General features: G+C 39.1%; 1 protein-coding gene across 1 annotated transcript in view; it reads right to left on the bottom strand.

Annotated features, from left to right (window-relative positions):
* The window catches only part of THEMIS (thymocyte selection associated), a 167,775-nt gene that overhangs the window by 64,213 nt on the left and 86,717 nt on the right, over positions 1–16,845 (bottom strand). Inside the window, exon 4 of the mRNA XM_082474663.1 lies at positions 5,600–6,648. Coding sequence (XP_082330789.1) covers positions 5,600–6,648 — 1,049 coding nt within the window. The remainder of the gene's footprint in view (positions 1–5,599; positions 6,649–16,845) is intronic.

Genomic DNA, 16,845 nt, shown 5'->3' with positions numbered 1-16,845 from the left:
CACTCTAACTGTCACACCAGATCAGAAATGAGTCTTAGCACCCAGCAGCAGCTGCTGAAGTGTTCTCTCTCTGCACTTCCCAGAAACTATTGCTTTCCTTCTGTTTTTTTCAGCTCTCACTCTAATTCTGGTACAAGGTTTGTTTTCTGCTCAATTCACAGTACCTTTCCATAACTGCCTCCCATGCTCTTTGCCTTAATGTCTCTCATGGGTGTTCTTCTCCAACAAAATCTAGAAATTCCGGCAGCAAAGTGGACACTTGGGCATTAAATGGCCAAACAGAGTTAGTGAAATGCAAGATTTCTGGTCCCAGATGCAGTCTCCGAAGGAGTGGAATATCTCATCTTTCAGCCAAAGGTTTGTTTTTCTATCTGGTTATAGACTTTTTCATCAGAATACAGAAGTTACATTTCTCCTATGTGGCACTCAGAAGTCATAGCCATATATATCCACGACAGGCAAAAACCCCAGCGAGAATATGCTCTTTCAAACTATCTGAAACTAATTCTGACATAGAAACTAACCACCAGGGAAGGAGAGTTTACCCCACAACATTGCTATTTAGAACAGAATTTTAGGCCCAGCCTCATTTATTTAGTGACTTTATAATATTGTTTTCATCTGATCAAATATTAGAATGCATAAATCTTAAAGGTACTATTTTTACGTTGTTATAAGCCTAAGAGGAAATTTGAAGGGTCACTTGATACATTCTCATCCCTTTTTTTTAGACTTCATACATTATTTTCCCAAACAGTTAACGAGCACATTTAAAAAACAAGAATAAAATCCTTCAATGTCAAACTTCATGGGCCTGGAAATGTGCAGTCAATTCTGTTGAAATCTATCCCCCATCTCATCTGCCCCTGCTTATATCCAAACCACAATTCTCAAATTTCTAATACAGTTGTTTTTTTCTTATTTAGGTATTAGAGAACCGTTGACAATCTTACCTTGGAAAACAATTCTTTCTATTTATCTTAGTTCCAATAACCTGTCCTCAGATAGCCTTAATTTCTAAACTTCTTAGGTGAATGTGTAGGGTTCATAACCGACAATGGATATCTACTACAAGTGAATTTGGCTAACACTGAGTACATTTAGTTTCTTAATTAGACAGCCTGTACAACTATCCTGTTGTGAAATGCAAGAAATGACCTAGTAAAGCTAATGATACCAGGAAGACAAAAGTAAACTATATAATGAAGTATCTGATATTCTTCTCTACATATGTAATAAGGTATTTTAATAAGTTAAGTCAGTTTGAATAGTTAAACCCTGAATAACCGTTACAAATTGTTCTCTGAATTTAAAGCAATATTCCACATACAATCCAAAACCTTAGAGGCTGGTTTTCAGTGGCTGCTTCCTGCCTGCAAAGTGCTAAAAAAAAGTCTTATCCAACCACTTCAAACGCATACATAAATAGAAGAGCTTTAATGTAGATATCAGAAGAAATATAAAAGAAATATATAAAAGGATGACTGTGATCATAAGAAATGGTTGGTTGCAAGACTTTTCGAGTACACTATGCAGAAACTGACAGAGCTTCTGTTTAAATTTCAAAAACGATCTACTAAGTGGAGTCCTACCTTCATGGTGAGACAAACTGTTGAAAATAAGGAGGTCAGTAGGTCTGCACACAGGTAAATTATAGCATCCTCTGACACTTTAAACTGATTTCAGAGAAAATATAGCTCTTTATCGACCACACCAGAAATTATGAAACTTATAAACAAAGAATCATAGATTCTCAATCAATTGATAAACTTTCAACCAAGCAGAAATCTCCTGACACCATTACTGACCTAGGGTTTCCTAGCTTCTGCTGAACCCTTTTCAGGGATAAGAAATAAGTCCCAACATATTACTCCAAAATTGTCCTCCCTTTCACTCTCAGCTAGTGTTGTAATGGAAAATAAGAATGCAATCTTTGCCACAAAATAGTTCTTTAAATGTATAAAGTAACTAATATCATCTAGTACCAAGTCATTCAAGTTTAGACTATCACTCAGTTCCCTAAACCATTTACAGAAGGAAATGGCTCCTGGACTTTTTAACATCTTAACAAACAACTCTTAATATCTTAACAAAGTTCAGGTAATCAATATTCTTTAGGAGTGCGACTCAGAAGTAGACACAAGAATCCATATGGGGCCTGAAAAATGAACAAGTAGTTAGGAATTATTAAGTTGATCTGGAATCCTACATGTATGAATTTAGTCAAAGATTGCATTTGTTTTCTTTCAGTAGCTGGAGATAATAGGAAATAGATGTATTGCTCTCTGCCCCTGGGTCCTGGCACCAAGCTCCTGAAGCCCTTGCAACTTCCTGAATGATAAGAGCACTAGGAGCATCTTCTTTTTTGATATTTGGTCTTTGACCCCAGCTTCTGACACAGGGCTCCTAAATCTCCTGGAATTTCCTGGGTGATAGGAGTGTCTTTTGTTCTAATGAGGCGACTCTGGGTGGGCTCCCAGATGGCTCCTGGATTGGGGCTGGCCACCAGAAACACCAAGCCATAATTAGAAGCTTGGAATTTTCAGCCCCAATCCCCATTCTCCAGAGAGGGGAGAAGGACTGGAAAAGGAGTTAATAATCGATCATGCTTACATGAGGAAACTTCCATAAAATTCCCAGAAGTACACGGTTCAGAGAACTTGCAGGTTAGTGGACACATCCACACACCAGGGGGGTGGTGTATCTAACTCTATGGGACAGAAGTTCCTGAGCTCTCGGGACCCTTCCAGACCTCACCCTTCATGTCTCTTTATCTGACTGTTCATCTGTATTCTGTATCATATCCTTTAACTGGTAAATGTAAGTAGGTGTTTCCCTGAGTTCTGTGAGCCACTCTAGCAAATTAATGGAACCTGAGGAGGGGGTCCTGGGGACCTCTGATTTGCAGCCAAGTCAGACAGAGGCTGTCGGTAACCTGAGGACCTACTACTTGCAATTGGCATCTGAAGTGGGGAGCAGTCTTGCGGGAGTGAGCTCTTAACCTGTGGGACTGAGCTCTTAACCTGTGGGATCTGATGTTATCTCCAGGTAGACAGAGTCTGAATTGAGTTAAGTAATTGCAGGACACCCAACTGGTGTCAAAGAATCGCTTGCTGAGGGAAAATTTCCATGCATCTGGTGTCGGAGGTTTTGTGAGTGTGGCAGTAGTGTGAGAGTAAAGGAGAAACATAGGAGGAGGACTGAAGGTTTTTCCAAGCAGTAACCTAGATGAAACGTTGTTGTTTTGTGAGTTTCTCTCCTAATAAAATGCGTAGATCATTTTCAGTTGACATTCTTTCAAAGGGCATTTAAAATTTATTAAATTTATTTTTTTCTACGAATGGTTTCTTAGAAGTTTAGGATTTTTGATCTCTTCCTTTCTGATTGTAATAGGCATCTACTTTTTTATATCTCCAGACCTTCACATACTGTTATTTGAGACATATTTCTATTATTTGAGTCAACTAGTCCTTATTCCCTTCCCCACCAATCCTGGCTGTAGCTGGGGCAGACAATGAATTGATTGAACCAAGAGATGGGCATGTGATCCAAAGTCCTTCCCTTTTTAAAACTTGGAACTAAACAAAGAGATTATGTTCTTCTCTAGTGATGAAACTACAAGATGCAGGAACTGTCAGAAGTAATGTCCAATGTGTGATGAAAAGGAAGACCCACTCTGGCTGTGTTCTACATCCTGTTTCCAGTTGTCCCTGAAGCCTAGCTGTATACCCTGAGGTTCTCCAAGGGTACCTGAGCTACTACTTTCATTAAAAGGAAAAAGGGAAAAAAAGCCACTTTGCCAGCAAAACAAGTCCTAACTTAAATACAGATTTTTCTATCTAAAGTTTTTATTTATTCCTCCCTCCCAATCTTATGTCCTATGTTAGCTTTCTATTGTTGCTGTAACATAAACTTGGTGCCTTAAACAATACGAATTTATTATCTTGGAGTTTTGTAAGTCAGAAATTCAACAGGAGTCTCATTGACTAAAAGTAAGGTGTTAGCAGAGCTGTGCTCCTTCTGGAGGCTCTAGGGAAGAAAGCTTCCTTGTCTTTCTCGCTACTAGAGACCGTCTGCATTCCTTGGCTCAATGATCCTTTCCTCCATCTTCAAAGGTAGCAACGCTGCATCTCTTTAACATTCTTTTGTAGTCACATCTTTCTCTGACCCTGACCTTAAGTGAGAAAGATATTTTAAGGACTCTTGTGATTAGCTTGGACCTACCTGAATAATCCAGGATAATCTCATCTCAAGGTCCTTAATTTTAAGTACATGTGCAAAGTCTCTTTTACTAACCAATGTAGCATATTCACAGTTCTGGAGGCTTAGGTATAGACACCTTGGGTGGGGGTGAGAGGATGGGGGTAGGGGGATGGGACATTATTCTGCTTCCCACTAAAAATGACAACAGCATTCCATCTCTCACATCATTCAATTCAGTAATAAAAATATATTCAACAGGAGAAGCCAGGCACTCTCCACATTAATAGCAGCCTGTTAATCAACATTATTTGGAAAGAGTTGTTTAGTTTAGTTTCAAAATTGATTTTTCTGGAAAGGAAATTTCTGCTGGTTTTATCTTTTCCTGAGGATGAGTTTGAAGATGTTTACTGGATTTCCCCAGCATACAATCAGAATGCAATCTTTGAAATGTAGAATTAAATGTATTTCCATACCCACATCCTTGAAGCCTGAGGCTGCTATCATTCCTGAGTATAGAGAGTAAACACAGCATCTCTCTTTGTTTTACTAATTGCTTTGTTTCCCCAAGCTGCTAGCACAACATCTGCCAGAGCAGAATGCACTATTTCCACACACCAGAGAACCACTGCCTGCCAGATAAACGACTTAAGCTCCGTGGTGTAAGGGCAAGTGCTTTCCAGGCACTCAGCAGGCAGTTTTTAAGAGGCAAAAACTTTAAGCAGAAATGAAGCTGAAACCCCTCCCCTCCCATCTTTAGAGTGGTTATGGAGTTGTGGATTCTGTAATGATCTCATACTGCCTGCAATTTTATTGATTTTTGTTTTTCAATAGAACTGTTAAAGATGACAATTCTCAGACAGGCAGAATGTGGGCAGATGCCCATGTTCTCACACAGTTCTGCCAAGATATTTTTACATCTTTCCACACATAAAACAAAATGAAGACATGTGCTATAGATGCATGCTACTGGTACCCCCGCCCCCAGAAGAAGGGAGTTGATTGTGTGCTCATTTCCTGGATGAAGTATTAAAACAACTCCACCTAGAAAAACGTGAACAGCACTTCCAAAATAAAAGAGGTTTGCTTCTGAGGCACCTTATAAACCATTCCTAATTACCAAAACACACTGAAACAGCAGTTTGTAATCATGTGTCATCCCTGCTAGTTCTAATTCCTAAACTTCTTGTCACATCTACTGGTTAAGCATCAAAATACAAAACGCTGTAACAGCTTAGGCTCTGTTGATGTTCAATCATCTACTGTGCACCAGAAAGGCTCATTTCAAATATGGCATGAAAGGAAGAAAAGTAAGCAAAAACCAGACTCAGAAGAGACTTGAAATAACTTGCCCCCAGAAAAACACTCAAGAGGAAAAACTGCAAAATCATAGCCTTACCTTGGGAGACTTGGGCAGACCCACTGTCTTTTCTTCTGCTAAGCTGAGCAGGCTTAACTTTGTTTCCTCCACGGAGGGATGTTTGGGAGGGCGAGGTGGAGGGTACGAGAAAGAGTTTTCATATCTCCGCATCATATAATACTGTTCTTCAGGGATCTCTTCGACCAGAGTCCTGACTAGAAATGATCCCGGATCCCCAGACAAATTATTAACTAACTGAACAGTCATATTCACGCGGCCAGCAGGAATTTCCCAGCACTCCTTGGGGTTGGCGAAGTCACTTATGAGTAGATAAGAGTCTGTGATAGCTTCCTCCAACCGTAGTCCTGGTGTAGCAGCCAAAATATCTTCTTCAGTGAAAAGATCTCTCACAGAAACCTTCACATTGAAGGGCAAGTGGAACTGTGCACAGAGCTCAGAAATCTGGTACTGCTTCTTATCATGAATCACCTCTACAAAACCTCCTTCCATGTACAAAGGGAGCAGTGCTGCCTCATAGGATTTTTTGAGGATTTTTTCACAAGCCAGAACGTTCACCACTTTTTTGATCCCTTCACAGAGGACTTCCGTCGTCTGTGAGTGATGCACTAGAAACTGGTCCCCGGCAGATACAGATGACAGCTCGTCATGGGGGGAATGAAAGGCTTTGGTGGCCACCACGTGGAGAGGCTCCTTTTCACTCTTTGCTATCTCAAGGTCATAGGGGGTTGGGAACTCCCGAGGTCGCCGCTTGAATTTGCCTTTATAGCTAGGGGGGATCAAGAAGTGTCTCTTAGGAAAATTGCTTCTAATTTCTGAAGCTAAGATCCTTGATGCCTGGCACTTTTTGTGGATCACAATGGTTTTCCCAGGTTGTAAAACGTTTCTGGGTAGCTGGTTTCCTTGGGGCGCTTCTATGACTTCAGCCACTATGGGGAACTCTTTACTGGTCATTTCAAAAAGATCTTGTGTAGATAACAGCTGAAGAAACCAGTTGGAATCATAACTGTCTGTAATGTCTTTGACTTCAACATCTAAACTGGGGAGGATACGGACTATATCCTTTCTAACTGGAAAACAAAAAAACAAAAAGACATTTTGTGTATCAAAATGTTGCTCTGAAGTAGTATTAAAATCAGTCCAGGGGTACCATAAATAAATTTCATTAAAAAAAAGTCTCAGATGCTCATGATATAACATTTCTTATGTATGACTTTCCTTTTTTAAATTTAAAAATGAAATAGATGGTAAATAAAAACAATGCCCATAAATCTGCCTAGTTTTAGAAGTAGACATTAACCAGTATCTTGGAGCCCTGCAAACCTCACCAAAATCACATCCTCCTCACTGCAACCTAAGAGTAATCATTCTCCTGATTCTGGTGTTAACCGTTCCCTTGTTTTTCTTTGTAGTTTTAGCACACATAACATACATGAATATATGTGCACGTGTTTAAACGTATATGTGTGTGTTTTCCCAGAAATTTTATTATATCATTTTAGGTCATGCTTTTGAGGTCCAGATATTGTACGTAAAATTATCCTAGAAGAAAGTTTGGGTACTCCAAGTAAGACTCTTCCTGCATAAGGCCCAAGACACATTCTATATACAAATTCTATCCTGTGGGATATAACCGTATTGCAAAATCTTGGGATATAAAGTACTCAAGATTAATATATGGAAATGGATACCAAAATGCAGTCTTTTTCCAATGTGAAAACTATTTCTTTCTCTACTGGTGCTATATTAACATCTAGTTAGAAAAGAAGTGGCATAGGATGGGTTACAGTCAAAGGAGCCACTCAGGAACCCTAGATTTGCTGGTAGAGTGCTTACCAATGTATTCTTTGCCTAATGTGTCCCTGGGGACTAATGAATCTCTGTATTCTTTCCAAGAGCCCACTGTCTCAGAAGTCTTTCTTTGAGACTACAGAGACACTTAAAATATTGTCCTGAAATCCTCTGCTCTCCATATACTGTCCCACATAGTATCCTTATAAATGGTCTTACATTAAAAAATAAAGCTATGGGTTTCCCTGGTGGCGCAGTGGTTGAGAATCTGCCTGCCAATGCAGGGGACACGGGTTCGAGCCCTGGTCTGGGAAGATCCCACATGCCGCGGAGCAACAAGGCCCGTGAGCCACAATTACCGAGCCTGTGCGTCTGGAGCCTGTGCTCCACAACAAGAGAGGCCGCGATAGTGAGAGGCCCGCGCACCGCGATGAAGAGTGGCCCCCGCTCGCCGCAACTGGAGAAAGCCCTCACACAGAAACGAAGACCCAACACAGCCAAAAATAAATAAAATAAAATAAATTAATTTAAAAAAAAACCTAGAAAAAGAAAATAAAGCTATATGTTAATATCAACAGGATTTTATAATGGTTTATATTTTCTTGACAATTTCCTAACACTTAATGTTTTATAGCCTTTTCACAATCTACCATTGTTTCCCAGTATATCTAGCCACCCATCTGTCAATATTCTTTCTTCCCTGTATGCTTTTGAAAATTAATAATTTGGAAGATTTAGAAGACAGAATGTTTCTCGTATAAAACATTACCTATATTATTACATTTTATATTACTGTTTATGCAGCCTCTGAAAACTATAATTTGTGTCATATTACTTGCACATGCTGTGTAACAGAGTTCCTAAAAACACAGTATGAAATTGCATTATTTTATTTTCTTGAACATAAAATAGAGAAAAGAAAAAAACCGATGGTTGCCTATAGGCTGAAGTTCAATAAAAATTGTAAAGATTCTCCATTAAAAAAAGAACGGGGGGGGGGGAACGCTAAAAAAAACCTTTACCAGTTCATTTTATAAAGTTTAGCAAACCCAAACCTTTGAGATTGTTGCCACAGGTTTCCCTGAACCCCAAGGTAATTTTAGAAACTTTAAAATCACACTTATTTGAATCAAAATGAACTGTGTGGAGAGATTAACCAAGATGGCGGAGTAGAAGGACGTGCTCTCACTCCCTCTTGCGAGAGCACCAGAATCACAACTGGCTGCTGGACAATCATCAACAGGAAGACACTGGACTTCACCAAGGAGGATACTCCACGTCCAAGGACAGAGGAGAAGCCACAGTGAGACGGTAGGAGGGGCGCAATCAGAGTAAAATCAAATCCCATAACTGCTGGGTGGGTGACTCACAGACTAGCGAACACTCATACCACAGAAGTCCACCCACTGGAGTGAAGGTTCTGAGCCCCATGTCAGGCTTCCCAACCTGGGGGTCTGGCAACGGGAGGAGGGATTCATAGAGAATCAGACTTTGAAGCCTAGTGGGAACTGATTGCAGGACTTCGACAGGACTGGGGGAAACAGAGACCCCACTCTTGGAGGGCACACACGGAATAGTGTGCGCATCGGGACCCAGGGGAAGGAGCAGTGACCTTGGGGGAGACTGAACCAGACCTACCTGCTAGTGTTGGAGGGTCTCCTGCAGAGGCGGGGGCTAGCTCTGTTTCACCGTGGGGACAAGGACACTGGCAGCAGAAGTTCTGGGAAGTATTCCTTGGCGTGAGCCCTCCCAGAGTCTGCCATTAGACCCACCAAAGAGCCCAGGTAGGCTCCAGTGTTGGCTTGCCTCAGGCAAAACAACCAACAGGGAGGGAACCCAGCCTCACCCATCAACAGTCAAGTGGATTAAAGTTTTACAGAGCTCTGATCGCCACAGCAACAGTCAGCTCTACCCACCACCAGAGCCTCCCATCAAGCCTCTTAGGTAGCCTCAACCACCAGAGCGCAGACAGCAGAAGCAAGAAGAACTACAATCCTGCAGCCTGTGGAGCAAAAACCACATTTACAGAAAGATAGACAAGATGAAAAGGCAGAGGGCTATATACCAGATGAAGGAACAAGAAAAAACCCCAGAAAAACAACTAAATGAAGTGGAGATAGGCAACCTTCCAGAAAGAGAATTCAGAATAATGATAGTGAAGATGATCCAGGACCTCGGAATAAGAATGGAGGCAAAGATTGAGAAGATGCAAGAAATGATTAACAAAGACCTAGAAGAATTAAAGAACAAACAAACAGAGATGACCAATACAATAACTGAAATGAAAACTACACTAGAAGGAATCAATAGCAGAATAACTGAGGCAGAAGAACGGATAAGTGACCTGGAAGACAGAATGGTGGAATTCACTGCTGCGGAACAGACTAAAGAAAAAAGAATGAAAAGAAATGAAAACAGCCTAAGAGACCTCTGGGACAACATTAAACGCAACAACATTCGCATTATAGGGGTCCCAGAAGGAGAAGAGAGAGAGAAAGGACCAGAGAAAATATTTGAAGAGATTATAGTCGAAAACTTCCCTAACATGGGAAAGGAAATAGACACCCAAGTCCAGGAAGCGCAGAGAGTCCCATACAGGATAAACCCAAGGAGAAACACGCTGAGACACATAGTAATCAAAGTGGCAAAAATTAAAGACAAAGAAAAATTATTGAAAGCAGCAAGGGAAAAATGACAAATAACATACAAGGGAACTCCCATAAGGTTAACAGCTGATTGCTCAGCAGAAACTCTACAAGCCAGAAGGGAGTGGCATGATATACTTAAAGTGATGAAAGGGAAGAACCTACAACCAAGATTACTCTACCCGGCAAGGATCTCATTTAGATTTGATGGAGAAATCAAAAGCTTTACAGACAAGCAAAAGCTAAGAGAATTCAGCACCACCAAATCAGCTCTACAACAAATGCTAAAGGAACTTCTCTAAGTGGGAAACACAAGAGAAGAAAAGGACCTACAAAAACAAACCCAAAACAATTAAGAAAATGGTCATAGGAACATACATATTGATAATTACCTTAAACGTGAATGGATTAAATGCTCCAACCAAAAGACACAGGCTTGCTGAATGGATACAAAAACAAGACCCATATACATGCTGTCTACAAGAGACCCACTTTAGACCTAGGGACGCATACAGACTGAAAGTGAGGGGATGGAAAAAGATATTCCATGCAGATGGAAATCAAAAGAAAGCTGGAGTAGCTATACTGATATCAGATAAAATAGACTTTAAAATAAAGAATGTTATAAGAGACAAGGAAGGACACTACATAATGATCAAGGGATCAATCCAAGAAGAATATATAACAATTATAAATATATATACACCCAACATAGGAGCACCTCAATACATAAGGCAACTGCTAACAGCTATAAAAGAGGAAATTGACAGTAACACAATAATAGTGGGGGACTTTAACACCTCACTTACACCAATGGACAGATCATCCAAAATGAAAATAAATAAGGAAACAGAAGCTTTAAATGACACAATAGACCAGATAGATTTAATTGATATTCATAGGACATTCCATCCAAAAACAGCAGATTACACGTTCTTCTCAAGTGCGCACGGAACATTCTCCAGGATAGATCACATCTTGGGTCACAAATCAAGCCTCAGTAAATTTAAGAAAATTGAAATCATACCAAGCATCTTTTCTGACCACAACGCTAAGAGATTAGAAATCAATTACAGGGAAAAAAACGTAAAAAACACAAACACATGGAGGCTAAACAATACGTTCCTAAATAACCAAGAGATCACTGAAGAAATCAAAGAGGAAATCAGAAAATACCTAGAGACAAACGACAATGAAAACACGACGACCCAAAACCTATGGGATGCAGCAAAAGCAGTTCTAAGAGGGAAGTTTATAGCAATACAAGCCTACTTAAAGAAACAAGAAAAATCTCAAGTAAACAATCTAACCTTACACCTAAAGAAACTAGAGAAAGAAGAACAAACAAAACCCAAAGCTAGCAGAAGGAAAGAAATCATAAAGATCAGAGCGGAAATGAATGAAATAGAAACAAAGAAAACAATAGCAAAGATCAATAAAACTAAAAGCTGGTTCTTTGAGAAGATAAACAAAATTGATAAGCCGTTAGCCAGACTCATCAAGAAAAAGAGGCTGAGGACTCAAATCAATAAAATCAGGAATGAAAAAGGAGAAGTTACAACAGACACCACAAAAATACAAAGCATCCTAAGAGACTACTACAAGCAACTTTATGCCAATAAAATGGACAACCAGGAAGAAATGGACAAATTCTTAGAAAGGTATAACCTTCCAAGACTGAACCAGGAAGAAACAGAAAATATGAACAGACCAATCACAAGTAATGAAATTGAAACTGTGATTAAAAATCTTCCAACAAACAAAAGTCCAGGACCAGACGGCTTCACAGGTGAATTCTATCAAACATTTAGAGAAGAGCTAACACCTATCCTTCTCAAACTCTTCCAAAAAATTGAAGAGGAAGGAACACTCCCAAACTCATTCTATGAGGCCACCATCACCCTGATACCAAAACCAGACAAAGACACTACAAAAAAAGAAAATTACAGACCAATATCACTGATGAATATAAATGCAAAAATCCTCAACAAAATACTAGCAAACAGAAACCAACAACACATTAAAAGGATCATACACCACGATCAAGTGGGATTTATCCCAGGGATGCAAGGATTCTTCAATATACGCAAATCAATCAATGTGATACACCATATTAACAAATTGAAGAATAAAAACCATATGATCATCTCAATAGATGCAGAAAAAGCTTTTGACAAAATTCAACACCCATTTATGATAAAAACTCTCCAGAAAGCGGGCATAGAGGGAACCTACCTCAACATAATAAAGGCCATATATGACAAACCCACAGCAAACATCATTCTCAACGGTGAAAATCTGAAAGCATTTCCTCTAAGATCAGGAACGAGACAAGGATGTCCACTCTCACCACTATTTTTCAACATAGTTCTGGAAGTCCTAGCCACGGCAATCAGAGAAGAAAAAGAAATAAAAGGAATACAAATTGGAAAAGAAGAAGTAAAACTGTCACTGTTTGCGGATGACATGATACTATACATAGAGAATCCTAAAACTGCCACCAGAAAACTGCTAGAGCTAATTAATGAATATGGTAAAGTTGCAGGATACAAAATTAATGCACAGAAATCTCTTGCATTCCTATACACTAATGATGAAAAATCTGAAAGAGAAATTATGGAAACACTCCCATTTACCACTGCAACAAAAAGAATAAAATACCTAGGAATAAACCTACCTAAGGAGGTAAAAGACCTGTACTCAGAAAACTATAAAACACTGATGAAAGAAATTAAAGATGATACAAACAGATGGAGAGATATACCATGTTCTTGGATTGGAAGAATCAACATTGTGAAAATGACTATATTACCCAAAGCAATCTACAGATTCAATGCAATCCCTATCAAATTACCAATGGCATTTTTTACGGAGCTAGAACAAATCATCTTAAAATTTGTATGGAGACACAAAAGACCCTGAATAGCCAAAGCAGTCTTGAGGGAAAAAAACGGAGCTGGAGGAATCAGACTCCCTGACTTCACACTATACTACAAAGCTACAGTAATCAAGACAATATGGTACTGGCACAAAAACAGAAACATAGATCAATGGAACAAGATAGAGAGCCCAGAGATAAACCCACGCACCTATGGTCAACTAATCTATGACAAAGGAGGCAAAGATATACAATGGAGAAAAGACAGTCTCTTCAATAAGTGGTGCTGGGAAAACTGGACAGCTACATGTAAAAGAATGAAATTAGAATACTCCCTAACACCATACACAAAAATAAACTCAAAATGGATTAGAGACCTAAATGTAAGACTGGACATTATAAAACTCTTAGAGGAAAACATAGGAAGAACACTCTTTGACATAAATCACAGCAAGATCTTTTTTGATCCACCTCCTAGAGTAATGGAAATAAAAACAAAAACAAACAAATGGGACCTAATGAAACTTCAAAGCTTTCGCACAGCAAAGGAAACCATAAACAAGACGAAAAGACAACCCTCAGAATGGGAGAAAATATTTGCAAACGAATCAACGGACAAAGGATTAATCTCCAAAATATATAAACAGCTCATTCAGCTCAATATTCAAGAAACAAACACCCCAATCCAATAATGGGCAGAAGACCTAAATAGACATTTCTCCAAAGAAGACATACAGACGGCCACGAAGCACATGAAAAGATGCTCAACATCACTAATTATTAGAGAAATGCAAATCAAAACTACAATGAGGTATCACCTCACAAGCAGTTCGAATGGGCATCATCAGAAAATCTACAAACAACAAATGCTGGAGAGGGTGTGGAGAAAAGGGAACCCTCTTGCACTGTTGGTGGGAATGTAAATTGATATAGCCACTATGGAGAACAATACGGAGGTTCCTTAAAAAACTAAAAATAGAACTACCATATGACCCAGCAATCCCACTACTGGGCATATACCCAGAGAAAACCGCAATTCAAAAAGACACATGCACCCCAATGTTCATTGCAGCACTATTTACAATAGCCTGGTCATGGAAGCAACCTAAATGCCCATCAACAGACGAATGGATAAAGAAGTTGTGGTACATATGTACAATGGAATATTACTCAGCCATAAAAAGGAACAAAATTGAGTCATTTGTTGAGACGTGGATGGATCTAGAGACTGTCATACAGAGTGAAGTAAGTCAGAAAGAGAAAAACAAATATCGTATATTAATGCATGTATGTGGAACCTAGAAAGATGGTACAGATGAGCCAGTTTGCAGGGCAGAAGTTGAGACACAGATGTAGAGAACAGACATATGGACACCAAGGGGGGAAAACTGCAGTGGGGTGGGGATGGTGGTGTGCTGAATTGGGCTACTGGGATTGACATGTATACACTGATGTGTATAAAATTGATGACTAATAAGAACCTGCAGTATAAAAAAACAAACAAAACAACTAATACTAAACTTTCATTGGGTTATTTGTATGGAAATATGTTAATATAAATGTTTCAGACATTACAGGAAATTTCTAAAAATCTTATATGTTCTGGTATAATGTCATAAGTCATAATCCTAGTTATTATTTTAAAATGTATATCTCAGAAATAACTAATTTCCTTGTCAACTGCATTATTATGAACTTTCATCAAATCTTTAACCGTGGTTATTTTTAAGTCTTTTGTCATTTACAGACAGTTCTGGGTGTACTCTGATGCTTTTGCAAATATGTTCCTATAAAAGGGTTTCATCTTCAAGAAATTCATGGAAAAGACTCTGACAAGTACAGGTTTCTGGTAACTGACTGTACTGCTGAACTGAATGAATAAGCATTTTCAGAACTCTAATGAAAAACTGATGAACTCATAAAAGTGCTAACAAAAGATCAAGATGAAAAAAAAAATTAATTACATGGGACTGAGTGAACTGATGAGGATGAGTATAATTTTTGTGACTTTCTGTTTGAATTAAAAAAAAAAAATCCCACAAGGACTCAGAGGCAAAGAATATAGAAATCAATTTTCACTGCAAAGTAAAGGAGCTGTTACAGTGGAGGACTACTGGACTGAATGTCAATATTATGACATAGTATGAGTGTGTTTCATGTTTGGCAATTGCAATCATTGTTGCTTTTGTTGTGGTCATCCATGTACAATGCTTGGTGTCAGTCTATTTATCTCTTGTAAAAATAAAATACAGTGTGTGTGTGTGAAAAAAAAAAAAAGAAAGCAAATGCTAGAGTTACCAAAAGCAATCTGGAAATCAGTATCTTTGTCACATATGTAGAAAATATATTAGCTGGCCAACGGCAGAATATATGCAAAAGTACTGTGGATTAAAACCTTCCCACATTAAAAAAAAAAAACAAAATGAACTGTGCTTTTAAGAATTGTAGAGCTAGGACTAGATGGGTTCATAGACTCAGGTCATTTCTCAAGTTGAGGGAACGACTTGACACTGGTAGAATATATGCCATTAACGACTTTCTGAGGGCTTTAAATTGACCATAGGGACCCTAATGCAAGCTAGATCCCAGGCTGTATTTGGGCACAATGGGTACGGTGGGGAAGGAATTGTCTTAATAACTTAGGACAACTTTATTGCCAGAGAAAGCCTCTGGGCCAGGCTATCTAACTTCTGTTAAATTTTTATGTACCCAATTCCTGACCTATCTTCAATACTTCTGTACCAAATTCACTGAAGATGTGCTAGCCTATCTCATCCTACTTGATATATCAGCAGCATTTGACAGAGTAGATTCGACTCTCTGCTAGAGTTACCTCACTTATTTCCTTCTTATAATTCTTCTCAACTTTCTTTCTGGTTTCTTCTCCTCTACATACCACCCACTCTCCCCCCGACACACACACCTTTTAATGTTTCTTGGTTCTCCTCCTTTCTCTGTCCACACTCACACCCACATGATTTTACACAGTCTCATGTTTTTAAGTACCATCTGTATGCTGATGATTCCCCAACATCTATCTCTAGCCAAATAATTCTCCTGCACTCTAAATATCTATTTAAGATCTCCACTTGGTTATCTAATAGATGTCTCAAAATTAACATGCTTAAACTGAAATTCTGATCTTCCCAACCCAAACCTAATCTATCTGTTGCTCATTCTCCTTGTTTGGTGCAGAAATCTGAGACACCTTAGCTTCTCTCTCTTTTTTCCTAACACTCAACATCCATTACCTCAGAACCACTCTGATCTAAGCTACATTATTTCTTGCCTGGTTTATTGCAGTGGCTTCCTAAACAGTCTTCTTACAGTCAAATCTTTGTAGGGAAGCCAGACGGTCTTTTTAAATGTTAAATTGATCATATCTTTCTCCTGTTCATTGCCCCACAGTGGCAGTCCTTTTCACTTCAGTAAAAGTCAAAGCACTTAACCGAGGTCCTAGGTACCACGTTGATCTCATCTGCCACTGGGTTGCCTCATTCTAATTTACTGTTCCCTCCATGACCTCCTTGTTGTTAATCAGGTTTTTAAAAAGCCTGTTTCCTCTGCCTGCCACATCCTTCAGCCCGATATATTTATGGCCAACACCTCTTCTTCTTCATGTCTGCTTAAATGTCATCTTCTCCATGAGACTTCCCCAAAATGTGCTTCCCATAGTCTGAATTTTTGTTCCCCTCCCCCAAATTCATTTGTTAAAACCTAATCCTCAATGTGATGGTATTTGGAGGTGGGACCTTTGGGAGGTAATTAGGTAATGAGATTACTGCCCTTATAAAAGAGACCCCAGAGAGCTCCCTTGCCCTTCTGACATGTGAGGACACAATGAGAAAACAGCCACCTATGAACTACAAAGTAGACCTTCACCAGACACCAAATCTGCCAGCACCTTGATCTTGGACTTCCCAATCTCCAGAACTGTAGAAATAAATTTCTGT

This window comes from Balaenoptera physalus (genome assembly GCF_965194825.1).
Source record: "Balaenoptera physalus genome assembly, chromosome: 9".
In the NCBI taxonomy this organism is placed as follows: Eukaryota; Metazoa; Chordata; class Mammalia; order Artiodactyla; family Balaenopteridae; genus Balaenoptera; species Balaenoptera physalus.
Note: the sequence above shows the minus strand (reverse complement) of the source record. Positions and strands in the feature narration are given on the sequence as shown.